The following is an 18513-nucleotide window of genomic DNA, read 5'->3' as shown; positions in this document are numbered from 1 at the left end:
CTACAGGTACAGAGAGTTAACCTTAGGGAAGCATAGCGGCTCCATAGCACATCTAACATCCTAAGATGCTTGCTTGCTGGCCCGGCTTTCTCCATGAGTCTACTCTCGCCTCCTGAAGGAGTGTTCTGATGAGGAGGCCTTTCATTAATCCTTGGTGTGACGTTAGTTAGGAAGGAATTTATTTGAGAAACTTCTGGAAGCACTACTGAAGATATTTTTAGATAAGTCACTGAAGTGGCCTGTTTATTGCTCATTAAGAAAATAGTTCTTTGAAAATAAAAGTTTTGAGGATTCTTAAGTATAGGGTTAGGTTGGTGATGCTAGGTGGAAAATATCACTTAAGTGGTACTGACCAGCCAGCAAAATACAGTTAAAAAGGACATTATCTGACTGGCCTTTCTGACTAGCTCATATTTTATCTTTTAACTTTATATTGATTTCCGTATGATGTAGTTGGTTCTTCTTTTTTCTCTTAAGCTAGTGTCTCCTTCTCCTTTAGGCCAGCATATTTTAATAAAATTCATCTTTGGATTGCTTTTTAGTTTGGCAGTGTCAGGCAAAAATATGAGTCACAAATGTAAGCCATACGTATAACTCAAACATTTCTTATAGTCATATAAATAAAACAAAAGGGAACAGAAAATTGATTTTAATGTGAAAGGTTTCAACATGCAAATTGATAGACAAAACATCAGGGAGCTCCTCGGAATTTCGTGCTAAGTTTTGGAAGCTGGGCATGTACTTTTTACACTTGTAGCACATTTCATTATGGACTGGCCACACTTCAAGAGCTTGATAGCCAAGCTGTTTGCTCCTTGTTGGGCATCTCAGCTCTGGTGTTAACTACTAACTAAATGGCCTCAGGAGACTGGAGAGGGCTAACAAAATTTGTGGCCAAACTCTTTCTGGAGATGTTGGTCTATGAAATAGATTTTTTTGGTAGCTTTTAGATTTGCTTTGTCTTAGCATATTATACACATTGATTTATATATCTGTTCACTCACCCAGCCATTCATCTATCCACCCACCCATGCACACATCCATCCATTCATCCATCTACCCACCCACTCGTAAGTTTTCTAGTATGGTTACTAACTACGCAGCACAGAGAGGATCCAGGACCAGTGGGCTAGTGTTGATTTTCCTTTGTACCCAGCAACTGTTCATCCTTGTTCAATTAAATGGGAAAAGCATATTTTATGTGTATCAAGTAATTCACTGCTTGTCTGAAATGTTAATTTTCAGCTGCAATTTTTAGTATTTATAGATGTAAACAACATGAATTTTGGTAGCATTAAGTGCCCGATAATTAAGTTAATGCCTATGGAATATAACAAACTCATCACACTTTGCACATCCACGGTTTCCACTGCTGAGAAAATATCCTCTCCAGTGTTAGTTCAAATATCAAAACAAAGTTCTACTACTTTTTCAGGTTGATTTTTTTTTAAAGATTTATTTATTATATGTAATTACACTGTAGCTGTCTTCAGACTCTCCAGAAGAGGGGGTCAGATCTCATTAAGGATGGTTGTGAGCCACCATGTGGTTGCTGGGATTTGAACTCAGGACCTTCGGAAGAGCAGTCAGTGCCCTTACTTGCTGAGCTATCTCTCCAGCCCTCAGGTTGATATTTTATTGCAGCTCTTATATTTGCTTTGTCTGTAACATTCTATTATATTTATCCACCCATCTGTTCATTCGCCCATCCATCGATCCATTGATCCATCCATCGATCTATCCACCCATCCAACCATCCATTTGCTTATTTCTGCCATTCTTAGTTATTGACTTTTGTTGGGTACTCTAATTGAAAAAAGGTTATTTTTCTTTAAGCCAAGACAGACACATTAATTTTAAAATTGTTTGAACAACTGTATGAAGTTAATATATCAAATTCTATCTAAATCTACATTAGTGGTATAGTGGTGAGCATAGCTACCTTCCTAATTCTATCTATATTTGATTTGTAGATGTCAGCATGATACATATATATTTTGGGCAGATATAAATTTTTAATAGCAACTTTTCAGAGAATAGAAAAATATGTATGTATGTATTAACAGGTAGTATAAATGTCCTAAAATTTCTGATTGAAACATTTCTTCTGTTTACATTTAATCTAATGTGGCAGAAAACTGTACAGACTGCAAGATAAAACTATTGATACTCATCAGTTATTATGACTTCATTTGAATTTCACTTGTAAATCAATGATTGCAAGGCCTATTGCAATAACCTAACTATTGCAATAGTTAGGTTATTATAAAGACAAAACCAATAACAAGCAAATTGTCTAAATGACTGCACATTATAGAGAAGGCATCAAATATATTTCACATAGTGTGATCATTCCATACTAGGTCCTAAATCGTAGAGTTTGTGTAACAGAAATCTTATCAGAATTCAACTTTCTTTTCACAGTATTTTGATACTAAAAGCATTATGTTTAAGTATAAAATTAAATTACCAGTTATAAATAGTCAAGGTTTCATTTCTTCATGATAAGAAGCCAGGTTTTACGAATCAGATTATTATTTAATTTTAATTATGTTACCCTTGCTTGGCTATGGCGGTTTGTGTTTACAAACTGTATGTAGTTAGTTAGTATTTGTATTATGGCACTCTCAGCATTCTTTTAGGGGACAACTAGACTCTGTGACAATGTGATGGTGGTTGTGAATTATTTCAATGTAAAAATCTTCCCAAATCAATAAAAAGACATATTCGTATTGATTTAAATAGATGTGGGTTGTACCCTCACACATACTTCATTATTTTTTCATAATAAATCACAAAATATGTAAATAAATGACAGTCTTGAAAGGTTGTATATTTCATGAAATTAACTAGAATGCAGACAGTGGAGTGGGTTTTGCTTTTCACACATCGCTAGGCCATTTTTCCTGCTTTTCGAATCCCATGCACCACATCCAAGTTTCCATGAGCACCTTACAATCCTCTAAAATGTTTTAGACTTTTCCCCCACAGTCATTTTTTCAGTCTATCTGGAATCCTGGTCACTTGGATATCAACAAGGTGGGCCGCTGCTGACCTTCAGCAGTTTTAACCTAATGTCTGCTCCTTCAGGTCAATTTCCAAGGTTGGTGGTACTATTTTCCATGTACTGGTTTTTTTTTAAAAGCTGCTCAGGCCAGTTGTGTCTGCCTTTGCATTAAATTTGTCCTGAGCCATTGCTATCAGAACAATATTTTATAATGATATTCTTAATACCCATCGTCCTATTAACATCTGTTGCATGCTCGTTACATATACTAAGTGATGACTTCAGCTGAACACTGCAATATGGTTCCAGACAGAAGAATGCTGAATGATTAAACCGCGCATGTAGATTAATAGTTCTAATCTCACTGCCTGTGTATGGATAGTAAGAGAGTAACATTTATTCTCCTAGTGTGTCCAATAAAAATAAAGTCATATCCTACAGTTGGAAGTGGCAATTTATTAAAGCAGATGTTTGCTTGATGAGTTTTGTGTCATTTCAAAATGTGCTATGGATATTAAAGATGGCTCTAATTCCCATTAAATTCTGACTCGTGTCTCAGAGCTATTACTGCACTTCAATTGACTTTCATAAAATTCGAAGAGGAGATGGTAACCTATTAAAATAGAGGTAAACCTTCTCACAATGAGTAATATCTGTAGACTGAAACTAAGACATGTAAAGAAGCAAAGGGCTGAAAATCATCCACTGTATTGAACTTGCTTCAAGTGTAATGATTTTCAAAGCATCGACCATGCACTGACAGTGAGTCAGTACAATGCTGCATGAGGAAGCATGACCATTGAGTAGAGAATATCATTATAAAATATTTCAGGAATGTCTTTGTGTAATGAGTATTGTACATGGAGGCTTTTGTTCATTGTGGGAAACTAAAAGCGAGTCCACAGTTCATTGACACATGCATGATGCTGTACAGTTTTGTATGTAAACTCTTCGTTTCTGTACTTCAAGTTATTTCTGTCATTGAGTTCTCCAAGATTTTATGCAAGTCATGTCTTCCATTGCTGATCCTTCTTCTCTATTTCCCTTCAAGTTCTGTAAATAATTGTCCTTCACTCGATGTTTTTTCATAATTAACCATTGTTTTTTAAAGGGCCACACTGGCATTTTAACTTAAAAACGATACTTCTAGTATGGACTGTGCCTACTATAAAGGCAATGGCCATGTTGGTTTACACCTTGGGAACACAGCAAATTGGTGTAAACAGGGAGAATATAAGTTTTATAAACATCTCTAGCACTGTTTATATACTCATAAATTATTAACATCTCATTTTAATATTTTTCTTATTTTAATATGAATATACATTTAAATGTATGTTTCCTAGTGAGACATATTTACTTTTTTTTCCTGATTTCTCTTTTCCATTCAAATACATTTTAAAAGCTTCTGCCACAGACTGAGATGTATCAAGCAACAATAACAAAGTAACAATGCAGAGACTGAACCCAAACCATCAGCGATTTTCTTTCTACATTATAAAGGAATATGGTGTCACTGTTCTAAATTCACGTCTATGGTTGTAAGCAGGTTGTGATTTGGCATGCTTGTTCAAAGTGCACTCAGCATGTATTGAATTTCCTTAATTGTTATGTGAATTGTTTGCATATGTGGTTATTATATGTGATTTCATTGTTCTCGTATCCAAACATGTTTCTATTCTGCTTGATTTTGCTGACCATTCTTGAATGGCCTAGCAACTCAAGTATCAAGTGTTCCGTGCTGTCTTCTGTAATTTGTACACTTCCTGATGTTTTGTCACATCTTGTCAGCTTTTAACTTTTTTCTGATCCAACAAGATATCTTTTATATTTGTTGGAAACAAATTTATGCAAAGACAACTTTAGTAAGCTTTGCTCAACACAATTCTTCATTAATCATATTAGCCATTTTCTGACATTGGAAAACACAACTGATCCCAGCTCTCTTTTTGCAGTTGACCCACCTTCCGACTTGAATTTTAAAATTATAGATGAAAATACTGTTCATATGTCATGGGAGAGACCATTTGATCCAATTGTGGGTTACAGAATAACAGTGGACTCTACAACAGGTGAGTTTCAAGATGCTGAGGTTTTTGGACAGAGACATCAAGATCATATAGTTTGCCAAACTTCACATTTACCTGCAGGGAGGGCAAGAGTGAGCAAGCCAGAGGGGTTTGGTTGATGTTACTAGGTATCTGGTGGATTCAGAGCTACAGATTCCAGTCCCAGTATTTTCAGTAAACAAGGCAAAGCAAAACAAAACTTGTTTTGCATGTTCTACTGTGTTATCTACAGTGTTAATTAACCATGTTGCCCAAGTATGGAGAACCAATGTCTAAAAATAGGTAGGAAAGTAATCATTTGCATTGGCTAAATGATAAGAAGTCTTCATTGGTTGGCAGTGAACATGGATATTGCCAATATTGTTAATTACTAGAGCTTACTTATCTCTTGGCCTTTTAGAATACCAGCAGTTTAAAAATACTTTCTCATCAGGATTAAAAAAAAAAAAAAGACAGTATGGCCAAAGAACTGAGGAAAGAGTGAAAACGCCACTCTTTCCTGTTTCTAAGTACATTTGGTTAATGGTTTCATTTATTGTAAAGAATATTCTAAAACAATCCAAGTAGGGTCCATACAGTTTCTGGTTACTGGGAATATTGACTTTCAATGTTCAAAATGGGTACCACAAGGATCCAATATCCTCATGTCCCACAGTGCTCTGGTTATTGTATGTGGCCAACATAGAAACCAGGAGCAGTTCTTAGAGTCTTGCTGTATATGCTACCTTTCTTAATTATGCTTTGTGAATTATTTAATGCAGCTGATATATATGTAATATATCATATATATGATGATATATAATATAATATAAGTACTAACAGGAATGCAGTCCCTAGGAGCTATCATGCTTTCTGGTTGAATTGAGAGTTAAAAGAATCTAGATGGAAGTGTGCTGTTATTATGTAAGTCAAGACTTAGTATATGATATCTTGAAACATATGATACTCAATCCAGTCAATTCAGAGGGCTATTGGTATTAATTAGCATATGGCTCACATTTGAATGCGGTTTTTTCTATCTTTCTGTTCTCTTCTAATTTATAATTTAAAGTTAAAATTACTTTCTGACTCATATCTTATTTGTAAAATTGATATGTTTTTGGTTTGATATTCTGACATACCTGTAACTTAGAGGAATTTCAAGCCTTTTAAGTTTTGAGTGTGATTGTCAGATAAAGACAATACCATTGCAAATGTTAGTTTTCTAAAAATGCAAGGCCTTATTTTTGGAAGACTGTTATAAAACAACCCTTGGGTGTCTTGAAAAATGCATATGGTAAAAGTTTCAGTTTTCGAGTACATTTAGACTTTTTTTGTAATATCTTTTTTTTTTTTCAGGAAAGTTTATGTTGTATTCATACTTTCCTTTTTGTGTTTTCAGATGAGCCTACTAAAGAATTTACCCTTGCAGCTGGTACCACTGAAACTTTATTATCCGACCTTATTCCTGAAACACAGTATGTGGTGACCATAACTTCCTATGATGAGGTAGAAGAAAGTGTGCCAGTTATAGGTCAACTAACAAGTAAGAACACATACAATTTTAAGTACTTTAATTATTTTTCTGTTATTTTTGTTTTTAAATTTGAAATAATTTTTGTGTATTTTAAATTAAAATACAATTCTGTTACTTCCTTTTATCCCTCCAGAGCTCCTCCCACCCCTAGAAATCCCTCCCTCCATCTCCCTCCATGTCTTCCCCATTTTTAAGTTGATAGCCTATTTTTCTTTGATTATTACTGTTACAAAGATACATGTATATGTATTTTTCAGACAATTTTCCAGCTTCAGGTTTAATCTTCTATTATATAGGTAACATAAGCACCACTTTCTACAATTCTAGTTATTAGTGGGTATGAACAGTCCATTTTTGCCTTTAACCTTGGTCTCAAGAAGTAGCACAATAGTGTAAAAATCCTTTTTTAGTATCTCTAACATTTCATTAAAATAATTCGTATGTAAGGAAATCGCTGTTTGGCACTTTGACCAGTTGGACAAGACCAAACATTTGAAATTCAATATTAAAAAACAATGTATGGGGCTGGCGAGATGGCTCAGTGGGTAAGAGCACTGACTGCTCTTCCGAAGGTCCTGAGTTCAGATCCCAGCAACCACATGGTGGCTCATAACCACTCCTAATGATATCTGACGCTCTCTTCTGGTACATCGGAAGACAGCTACAGTGAATTACACTGGAGTGAGCAGGGCCGGAGTGAGCGGGGCCGGAGCGAGAGGGGCATGAGCAAGAGGGGCCAGAACGAGCGAGGCTGGAAAAGGTCCTGAGTTCAATTCCCAGTAGCTCACGGCCATCTGTACAACTACAGTGTACTCATACTCGTAAAATAAATAAAAATAAAAATAAACCTTTTAAAAAACAAAACAATGTATGTGTTATGTTTTTAATATATATACATATATGTTTTTTCTTTTTCCCATATTTTTTTTTTGTTAATGATGGGCTTTTGACTCAGTTCAAACAGGTGGTCCAACAAAGCCAGGAGAGAAGAAACCTGGAAAAACAGAGATACAAAGTGAGTTTCTTTCTGTAATTTTGCTTGGATTTGTAGAAGTTACAACTGCACTGTAGTAGATGTTTTAATTATAGACAAAGCTTGATCATACTCCCGATTTTAACAGCTATAAGCTTTCTCTAGAAGGAGTATAGCTAACAGAGAAATGTATAACTAAATACTTACAAACCTTGAGCTCTAGCCTTCAGCCACTATTTCCTCTTCCTACAAATTGATAGCAATAGATGCGACTTACAGATATATGGGAGGAGACGGAGGGGGTCTTAGTGCTTGAAGCAACTTAAGTGCTAAGAACTCTTCAGGTGTGCTTGCATATTGAACTCATCTCTGGGACATTTCTGTTACGTCAGCTTTCCCAGTCTTCCCAGAGTTTCTACAGCCCATCCATCTCTAAGGACTTGGTGAATACATAACCAGATGAAAAACACTTGTATTTATTTCAGCTGTGAGGCTCTTTGCTTCCTTTGTCTGGCACTGCTTTGTGTGGCTTGCTAGAGTGAACTCCCAAGGAGTTTCTTGGACTTCTGATTTTGCCACTTTGTAAGTTGGATTTATGACCCAGACTGACCATAAAAACATTGTAAGCACAAAGGCCTCTTTCTCTGGAGAATTTCCCTCTAGATCACTGTTTATCATTCCCTCAGATCTCCAATAATCTAAAATGAAGTTTCTTTTATACAGCTATATTAATATTTTCTCCAAACTATCAATATTTATTCTAAGTCAAAATATTCTGCCAGATATGGGTTTTTAATAGACTAAAATTGCCCTATTAAAGAGCATATAATTGTCTTGTATAATTGTCCAAGACCTTTTCCTGATCCTCCTTGCCAAATACTTTATCATCTACCAGCTAACTTCAAGGACAAAAACATCTTCAGAAATCCACTAAATGTTGCCTTGCAAATACGGATTTTCATGAAAACCAACTTGCCTCCTTGACCACGGAAGAAGGAAAGATAATGTGTGGTCATTAAAAGCCTATTGCATTTTAATCCCTTAAGGATGCCATATGGACATTTGGGCTTTTGACTCAGCAGTATTTCCTCCTTTTGTTTAATAATGGAGATTTTAGTTGTCCAAATTTGAGTACATAGATAACAAAGACATAGATATTTTGGCTACTTTGCATGGCGGTGTGCATAGACTACCCCAACTATAAACTTAGACGTTTATATTGGAAAATATGACAGACTATTAAAACATTTGCTCTGCTCCTTGACCCAGTCACATCTGCCTGAAGAGCACAGATTGTATTTATCTATTGATAAATAACAAGGCAGGAGGAAACTCTGTTGACATTTCTTTTGTGGGTCTCCCAGATGTTTTATGTAATCTTCTTTTGGGGAAAACTAAGGATTATGGTTCAGAAAAACAGGTTGCCACTGCATGTGCTCTGACTGCAGCATCCTAGGCAGCGGATCACATGTCTAGCCATTTCTTTGCACAGAATATTGTGCATAGCAATGTGAAGGCATCCAGTCCCATACATGGATCTTAATAAGTGCACTAAAATTACTTCAGTGTGCTTTTAAGATTGTATTTTCTTTTAGGTGTGTAGGTGGAAAACAATGGGCCAGATATATTCTAGTGATGTTTGCAACGTCAGGCTGTGTTTTCTTTAAAGGTGGATTTCATCACTTAAAAATATGTCAAATACATTTCAGAGTGCTCTGTCAGTGCCTGGACCGACTTAGTGTTTCTTGTGGATGGCTCCTGGAGTGTGGGAAGAAATAATTTCAAGTACATTTTAGACTTCATTGTTGCTCTCGTGTCTGCCTTTGACATTGGGGAGGACAAGACAAGGGTTGGAGTCGTTCAGTACAGCTCAGACACCAGGACGGAATTTAACTTAAATCAGTATTACCGAAGAGAAGACCTCCTGGCTGCAATAAAAAAAATACCATACAAAGGTGGCAACACAATGACAGGTATGCTCTAGAGGTTATATTACTGTCTTAAATAAACAAAGCGTCTATTTTGAAAAGAAATTAACCCTTGGAATGAACCTCTTAGTCTTTAACTTTGGCAAAATGAGTGCCAAACAGAGTAAATGAACCTATTTCTTTTTTTCCTTCAGGGGATGCCATTGATTACTTAGTTAAAACCACTTTCACTGAATCTGCTGGCTCAAGAGCTGGCTTTCCTAAAGTGGCAATTATTATCACGGACGGCAAGTCTCAGGACGAAGTAGAAATTCCAGCACGGGAGCTTCGGAATATTGGAGTTGAGGTTTTCTCTCTGGGTAGGTTCAGTCTGACAGCCATTTTCTTTCTAGCTCTCCTTCAGTATCCTTGATGCTTAAGAAGATAAAGGCAGATTCTTTAGGGAAGGATGCTGTCAAAAGTGCTTGCTGCATTTTATAGGAAAGTATTTTGCCAAGTTGTCTTTGAGTAAAAATTCTGCTTATCTATTTCCTCATAAAACTCTCTGAACATATGGATTAAGTGAGCCGATAGTCACATGCTTTGCCAGGTCTCTACTTTTCAAAGAACACTCTGCCAGGGACTCTAATAAAGATCCTCCTTGTGTTATCATTAAGTGGATTTTATGCATTTTCTGCATTATGCCATATTTGAAATATTCACAGGTCTCCAGCTCATTCAGCACTTTGTAATAAAAAATATTATCTTTACAGATGGCCAGAGACAAGCAATGGCATAGTTAGAATGGAGACTCTCTCCATTAACTGTTTGTTTTCCTCTTTGGCTGGTCACTCTTTGTGAAATTATAAAGCCCTTTGTCATTGAACATTTGTCTTTCATCTACTATCATCTATATCTATTATCTACCTACCTACCTATTATCTATCCACCTACCTACTTTCTCTCTGTCTCGTTCTCTCTTTCCCTTCATTTATCTATCTGTTGTCTATTTGGGGTGGGGTCTCAATATGTAGGTCTGGCTGGCCTTTGAACTCCAAGAAATCTTCAAACCTCTGCCTCCCAGTGCTAGGATTAAAGGCATGTGCCAAAGCAACTCTGGATTTTGAATTAAAAAGGGTTAAAATACCTTCAGTTTTACGAGACTAAGAAATATTGCAAAAAGATTCTTGCAGTTGGTATGTTTCCCATTTTATCATATCCCCACTCTTTTGTTTTTAAGGCATTAAAGCTGCAGATGCAAAAGAACTCAAACAAATTGCATCCACACCTTCCCTGAACCACGTGTTCAATGTGGCCAATTTTGATGCAATTGTGGACATCCAGAATGAGATAATCTCCCAGGTGTGCTCAGGAGTGGATGAGCAACTTGGTGAGCTGGTCAGTGGAGAAGAAGGTGAGTGCTTCTTGAGAGGGGGTATATGTGCCAGCCCTTTCTGGCAGTGGCTCCTGCTTTGCAGGTATTCTAGGATAGACATAGCTTAACCACTTCCTCTAGTGCTTGACTGGTGTCTGAACTCAACTTGTTAATACCTTGGAATTATTTTCTCCCTCCATTGGAAGATTTGATAAAATATTTATTTTTCTGTCAAGTTCCTGAGCATTTTTTGGGGGGAGGGAAAAGTTTTGATTAGATATAGCTTATTTAATATTTTAATTTTAATTAAAAAAATTTAAACATGACAGTTTCTCCTCTTTCCTTCCTCTAAGCCACTCCATATGCTTCTTTGCTTCCCTTCAAGTTAACGGATTATTTTTGTTTGTTATTGTTACATCTATATTTGTGTGCCTATGTGTAAATGCATAAATATATAAATACAACCTGCTGAATCTGTTTAGTGGTACATGTATGTATATGATTTCAAGGATCCACTTGGTATTGGATAAACATTAGGATGCTCCCCTCCAGGGAAATCCATTTCTTCCACTCTCAGCATTCCTTAGTTGCCTAGAGTTCTTTGTCTAGGGGTGGGGCCTCATAAGATTCCCCTCCTCCATTGATTAGACTTTTATAAAAAGCCTTTTGGTCTATATTGTCTACACATAATCAGGCTTTTCTAGTAGCTGATTTAATTATTTTGTACTTGGACTTAAACATTGGCAGGTCGCAGACACTTATTTTTAGCATTCTAGAACATAAACTAGTAGTACTCCATTGTGTAAATGTACCACATTTTCTGTATCCATTCCTCTGTTGAGGGACACCTGGGTTGTTTCCAGTTTCTGGCTATTATAAATAAGGCTGCTATGAACATAGTGGAACATGTATCCTTATTACAGATTGGAGCATCTTCTGGGTATATGCCCAGGAGTGGTATAGCTTGGTCCTCAGGTAGTACTATGTCCAATTTCTTGAGGAACCACTTGACTGATTTTCAGAGTGGTTGTACCAGCTTGCAATCCCACCTTCTATCAGCTGCCTAAGGACATGAACTTTCCACTATTATGTGCTCTCTAATGTGTTCAAGTCTTAGGCATCTTTCAAAGGTCAGGTCAGTTTGACACTCCTACATCTGAAAAGCTTTCCCATTTCTATCAGTTATTACTTCTAAGTACATAAAGGAGAGAAGTATTTCAAAAAGATATTTTATAAGTAACCATATGAACATGGGAAGCTCTGGTACTTCCCCATGATTGTGTTCATCCCGCTTTGGGAGTTGACAAATGGTTGAGTATAGCTTGCACATGGTTCTGTCTTCAACCATCTTTTCATAAGTTCCTTGGCTTTACTTCTCCCAAAGCTTCTCGATGTTTCATAGGCTCTGAATCCTTTCTGTTTCTCTACTGTTTAATGGTTAATTTCCCCTCACCCTGAGTTTGTATTATCATAAAATCTATATGCCCACTTTCACTTTACTTGGATTACACCTCTTTACTTTAAACAGGTTAATTATTAGTAGAATGCAGTTTTGTGAGTGCCAAGATCAGGGGAGGCTTTTGTTGTGCCCATATTTGAGCTTTCCTGCATGGGTAGCGATGACCACATCACAGCTGTGACCATCTTTCTTCAGGGGCTGTATTGAGTAAACCATCAGTGTTCTGAATAGCTAGTAAACATCTATACTGGGACATGAAAATAAAGATGAGGAGTGAAATGCCAAATTCAAAATGAAAATTTTGGATTCAGAGAACGATTCAACATTAAATATACTTTCATCAATTTATTAAAAAAATTCTTCTTCTCACCAGACTTTTTAGCATAGTAACTAAAATCCTGGCAGTAGGGCACATACAGATGGAAGTAGGGAGAAAGAGTGCCAGCCTACACTTTTGGATACAGATATTGTCAATTTGAATAAGAAGAATTGAACATCCAAATGTAAAACCTAATAGGATTGTATCCCATTATTAATCACTACATGCTTCTTCTTTTTCTTCTTTTTCTTCTTAGTCATCGAGCCTCCTTCAAACCTGGTAGTCACAGAACTCTCATCAAAATACATTAGACTGAGCTGGGATCCGTCTCCCAGCGCTGTGACTGGCTATAAGATCCTTCTCACACCAATGGCAGCAGGAAGCCGACATCACGCTTTGAGTGTGGGGCCCCAGACGACCACCCTCAATGTTCGTGACCTTTCAGCAGACACAGAATACCAGATCAGCGTTTTTGCCATGAAAGGCTTGACATCCAGTGAGCCCATTTCGGTCATGGAGAAGACGCAGCCAATGAAAGTTCAAGTGGGTAAGGTTGCCATTTCATTGCTATGGTTGGAGTACCACACCATGGTCTACTAGCTCAGACTTCATTTTACAGTAGTTTTTTTTCTTCATTTCCCCCCGCCCCGCCTCCCCCCCCCCTTGTGGTTTTCCTGGAACTGGCCTAGACTGGCTAGCTAGCAAGCCCCAGGATCTGCCTGTCTCCTTGCCCTCAGCACAGCGTTACAGATATCCTTGGTTCTCATATGGGTACTGACTATCCAAACTGAGAGTCCTCATGCTTGCTCAGGGAAGCACTTTACCCACTGAACTGCCTCTCCAGCCTTGTATCAGTTTTTGGAAAGAAGTAGATTTACAAAGAAAGTGAGATATCTGGAAATATCTATATTTTAATTTTATTATATTTTAATTTTATTTGTTTATGTTTAATCGATTTTTTTCTTTTCACAGAATGTTCACGAGGTGTGGATATAAAAGCCGACATCGTGTTTCTGGTTGATGGTTCCTATAGCATCGGGATTGCAAATTTTGTTAAAGTTAGAGCCTTTTTAGAAGTTCTTGCAAAAAGTTTTGAGATTTCTCCAAACAGGGTGCAGATAAGCCTTGTCCAGTACAGCAGAGACCCTCACACGGAGTTCACACTGAAAGAGTTCAATAGAGTTGAAGATATAATCAAAGCAATAAACACCTTCCCGTATAGGGGAGGATCCACAAACACAGGCAAAGCAATGACTTATGTCAGAGAGAAAATATTTGTGCCTAACAAAGGCTCCAGGAGCAACGTGCCGAAGGTGATGATTCTCATCACTGACGGGAAGTCGTCAGATGCTTTCAGGGACCCTGCTATAAAACTCAGGAACTCGGACGTGGAGATCTTCGCAGTTGGTGTAAAGGATGCTGTGCGCTCAGAACTGGAAGCCATTGCCTCTCCTCCCGCTGAGACCCATGTATTCACAGTGGAGGATTTTGATGCCTTTCAGAGGATATCATTTGAACTCACACAGTCTATCTGTCTTAGAATTGAGCAAGAGTTGGCAGCTATAAAGAAGAAAGGTTGGTAGAGCCCCCGAGTTCTAAAACAGTGGGTAGGGTTCGTCTTCGATTCGTTGGGTACAAGGAAACTTCCAACTGCTACTGAAAACCATGGGACTTGGTGTACTTGGGTCTGACACATAACTTTCTCCTGGGTATGCATACCATCCCATTACTGGTGAAAAACATTGCTTACCCAGAATGAGATTTCCTCCCTTAGATCCTCAAGGAAATATAGGACCCAGCTTCATCACACCTATTTCCGAGTTTCTACTGTGTAAATATAGATCTGGGTCCTTTGAATCCAAAGCAACTAAAACAGTCTTGGAACTTTGAATTCTTTTTGTGTATTCTTTTTTCTGGTTGTTTTGGGGCATGATACCTCACATCCAGAATTCTCTATTCTTTCTTCTTGATTTGTCTAAATTGTGATTTCCAATTCTTGCTTAAAAATATCACCCGCTTTATAAACCCCACGTAACTTTCCTAGTATATTTGCATCATTTACACATTTAGCCTTTTTGTTAATAAGTTTATATTTTCTTTTTTTGAACATTTTTTGTTTCTTTTTTTTTTTTAAAGATTTATTTATTTATTATATGTAAGTATACTATAGCTGTCTTCAGACACTCCAGATGTGGGCATCAGATCTTGTTATTGGTGGTTGTGAGCCACCATGTGGTGGCTGGGATTTGAACTCAGGACCTTTGGAAAAGCAGTCAGTGCTCTTAACCGCTGAGCCATCTCTCCAGCCCAATAAGTTTATATTTTCTTATCTGTCCTATTTGTAAATCTTCCAAGGACAGTAAGTATATTTTAAAATAACCATTCTTTTGTATATGTGTGTGCCATGGATAATCAAGGACTTCATTTTTTTTTTTTTTTTTTTTTTCTGAGCCAGGGTTTCTCTGTGTAGCCCTGGCTGTCCTGGAACTCACTCTGTAGACCAGGCTGGCCTTGAACTCAGAAATCTGCCTGCCTCTGCCTCCCAAGTGCTGGGATTAAAGCGTGTGCCACCAATGCCTGGCTAGGACTTCATTTTTAAGAGGGAAGTCTTCTGTCAGTGGTCATGGGCATGGGTCTCGGTGACTCTGCTCCTGAATGAATATCAACCATTTCAGAAGCAGAGTCGAGAGGTCTATTTTTATAGGCCTTTCATAGATTTAAAATTTCATATTATTTCTCTTTTCTTTTAAACAGCTTATGTGCCACCAAAGGATCTGAGGTTTACTCAGGTGACTGCTAATAGTTTCAAAGCTGAATGGTCTCCTGCCGGAGACAATGTCTTTTCATATCATGTCACATACAAGGATGCTACTGGTGATGATGAGGTCACAGTCGTGGAGCCAGCCTCTAGCACTAGTGTTGTTCTCAACAACCTGAAACCAGAGACCCTGTACCTGGTTAATGTGACGGCAGAGTATGAGGATGGCTTCAGCGTTCCCATAGCTGGGGAGGAGACCACGGCGGAAGGTACAGGAAGGGTTCTTCTATGTTTTTTCAAAACTTTGCAATGATTTAGAGAGCAATGTTATAACCTGAATAAACCACCTACTTTTAGTACATTTTAATAAAATGTAAAACAAAAACCCTTTCATCCATTTCAGCCATCTTTAGGTGCACAGTTCAATTGTGCAGAGTATATAGATCTCATACAGCTGTCATTACCATTATCCATGTGTAGAATGTGCATAACCAGAACCTTGTAGCCTACGTGGTTCTCCATTTCCCAGGTCCCCTGCTCCTGGACTATCATCCTGGACTATCAAAGAGACTTCTGTCTCTTTGAATTTGATTATTTCAAGCCTGTATACAATGGGATCATGTGATGTGTTTCCTTCGTATGGCTTCTTTCACTTTGTCTAATTACTCATCCATGTTACATGTTCGTTTATTATTTATTTATTGACTCAGGATCTCACTATGTAGCTCTGGCTGACCTTAATTTGCTATGTAAACCAGACTAGCCTTGAACATACAGGGATCTGTCTGCCTTTGACCTGTGAGTGCTGTGGTTGAAGGCTTGTATCACTACACTTGGGCAGAATTTCATTTTTAAAGGATGACCTGCATCTCGTTGTACGGATACATCTATTCAGGTTGTTCCTGCCTTTAACCATTTTGAATAGCTGCTGGGATATGAGTGAAATAATTCTACTAGTTTTTGAGATGTGTCCTCTTTACTGACTAGCACTGAATATCTTTTGGTGTAATTAATTTAATTTGACATTTAATATGGCTAAGAAAAAAAAAACTAAGACAAGTCAAGTACTCTTAGCACAGAAACAGTGATAAATTACAAGAGATACAGATTTTCTTCCTTATTTTCTTCCTTATTTTGACTGGGTACAAGGAGAAGAACCACAAAGGGGCATCATGAGAATTTAAGATGTATAAAGAAGCACTTGAAGACAGAGCCAGCACACATTGCATACCTTATTAATAAAATTAGAGAATTTTTATCTCTAAGACATTTTTCAAAGAAGATTGATATTTTTCTTTTGTACATGATATTGGCATAGTTCTGGCAACAGGCCAACTAAAGTACCTAATCTATTTATTCTTATGTTTCTATAACTTAGATCTTCATACTTAAGATGTTTCTGCCTTTTTGTTGCTTGCTTACAATGCCCACTGCAGCTCAAGAGGAAACACAAATCTGAAAGCCTTTAAAACTTAAACGTAAAGCAGCCTGCCATTGCTGTTGAATTTCATTCTCCTGTTTATTTCCACTATCCTTTGGTACAAATAGACACCATGTTTGTACTGATGCTTCACATTCTCCCAGAACGCTAAGGTTTGAGGGGCTGGGTGCCGGACAGTTTTATTTCAGCTCTTTCTTGAAACGGAAGAGAAAAAGTTTTCTGTAGCAAGAAGTAGAAGACAACTATACTATTAGTCACTTTAGGGCACCAATCTTGAGATTAAACATTTTCTAATCCAAACTTTTTGTTTTGCTTTTTTGAGACAGGGTTTCTCTGTATAGGCCTGGCTGTGCTGGAACTCACTCTGTAGACCAGGCTGGTCTTGAACTCAGAAATCCACCTGCCTCTGCCTCCCAAGTGCTGAAAGGCATGCGCCACCACTGCCCAACCTAATCCAAACTCTTTTTTTTTTTAAGTTTTATTGCAATATGATGAGAAAAGTTACCTGATTTCAATTTATCTGAATTTGTTAACATTTAAAAACATATTTTAAGTAAATAGAATTAAATCACATTCTTGTTTTCTTTTTGTACCCCAATTCTTCCAAGAGACCCCCTTTTAATACCTACAATATCTTTTTATCATATTCTTTAAAATTAATAAATATTATAACAATAAAAGTGAGTATTATAAAAGTTGTTTGATATAAAACAACAATCAATTTAACAGTCTTATGTAGATGCTTGTCTATGGCAAAGCTGAAAATACAAACGTTTTTCTCAATATAAATTTTAAATAACTCCAAATGTATTAGCTGTATATTTCAAAATAATACATCACTACTAATATTTTCTTAAATGAACATAAATATATAAAGTGATTTTGTTTGTTTGTTTGTTTTGTATTTAGTAGAGTTCAATATCTTGGCTCTTACTGTGGTAACTTGATACAAGAGTTACAAAGGTCAAGCAAAGCGTTCAGTCTCACTCTTTGTTGTTCTCTTACAAGCCCCCTCCCAATTTAATTGTCTACATTACTTTTGGGTATATAAATACTTTTAAAATATGTAAGCTGTTCTGAAAACCATAGTATACTGTAAAAACATGAAATAAACAATACTACTAATAGAGAGGCTGAGATAGGAGAAGCAAGATCTCAAGACCATTATGTTGTACACAGCAAGACATTGTCACGAACAAACAAGCTGAAAGTGTAATGGATTATATAACATTGGACCTATTTTTCCAATTATCAAATTACAGAGACCATTGGATGACAATCAACAAGTTTCTAATTCCTCATGTTTTTGGATTTCAATCAATTAGGATATGTTGGTAATATTAATTTTCATATTAAGATATTAAAAAAAGTAATTGTCACTTCCTGTTGTTTTTGTTGTAAGAGGTGGAATTAGGCTTGTGTGGATTTGTTGAAAGTTTACTTTCTTGCTTCTTCTAGGGTGTAGTTTTGCTCCTTATTGTTGATGTTTTTCATCAATTATCCTTTGTATGGCTGGATTTGTGGAAAGATATTGTGTAAATTTGGTTTTCTCCATCGTGTTTTCTCCATCTATGGTAATTCAGAGTTTTGCTGGATATAGTAGTCTGGGCTGGCATTTGTTTTCTTATAGGGTCTGTATGACATCTGCCCAGGATCTTCTAGCTTTCATAGTCTCTGGTGAGAAGTCTG

The 18513-nt window shown here is 36.9% G+C and overlaps 1 protein-coding gene across 3 annotated transcripts in view; it reads left to right on the top strand.

The window, feature by feature from the left end:
• Positions 1-18513, top strand: part of Col12a1 (collagen type XII alpha 1 chain) — a 129804-nt gene that overhangs the window by 5736 nt on the left and 105555 nt on the right. For 2 of the 3 annotated variants that reach the window (XM_031345995.1, XM_031345996.1), the window contains exons 3-11: positions 4963-5079; positions 6458-6601; positions 7548-7607; positions 9275-9538; positions 9688-9852; positions 10713-10886; positions 12882-13172; positions 13598-14200; positions 15380-15652. The exons of the other annotated variant lie outside the window; for it this stretch is intronic. In XM_031345995.1, the coding sequence (XP_031201855.1) occupies positions 4963-5079; positions 6458-6601; positions 7548-7607; positions 9275-9538; positions 9688-9852; positions 10713-10886; positions 12882-13172; positions 13598-14200; positions 15380-15652 (2091 nt within the window). The remainder of the gene's footprint in view (positions 1-4962; positions 5080-6457; positions 6602-7547; positions 7608-9274; positions 9539-9687; positions 9853-10712; positions 10887-12881; positions 13173-13597; positions 14201-15379; positions 15653-18513) is intronic. 3 annotated transcript variants of the gene reach the window in all.

Source organism: Mastomys coucha, unplaced genomic scaffold (assembly GCF_008632895.1).
Source record: "Mastomys coucha isolate ucsf_1 unplaced genomic scaffold, UCSF_Mcou_1 pScaffold23, whole genome shotgun sequence".
In the NCBI taxonomy this organism is placed as follows: Eukaryota; Metazoa; Chordata; class Mammalia; order Rodentia; family Muridae; genus Mastomys; species Mastomys coucha.
The sequence above is the reverse complement of the archived record's forward strand: the minus strand, read 5'-3'. Positions and strand labels throughout refer to the sequence as shown.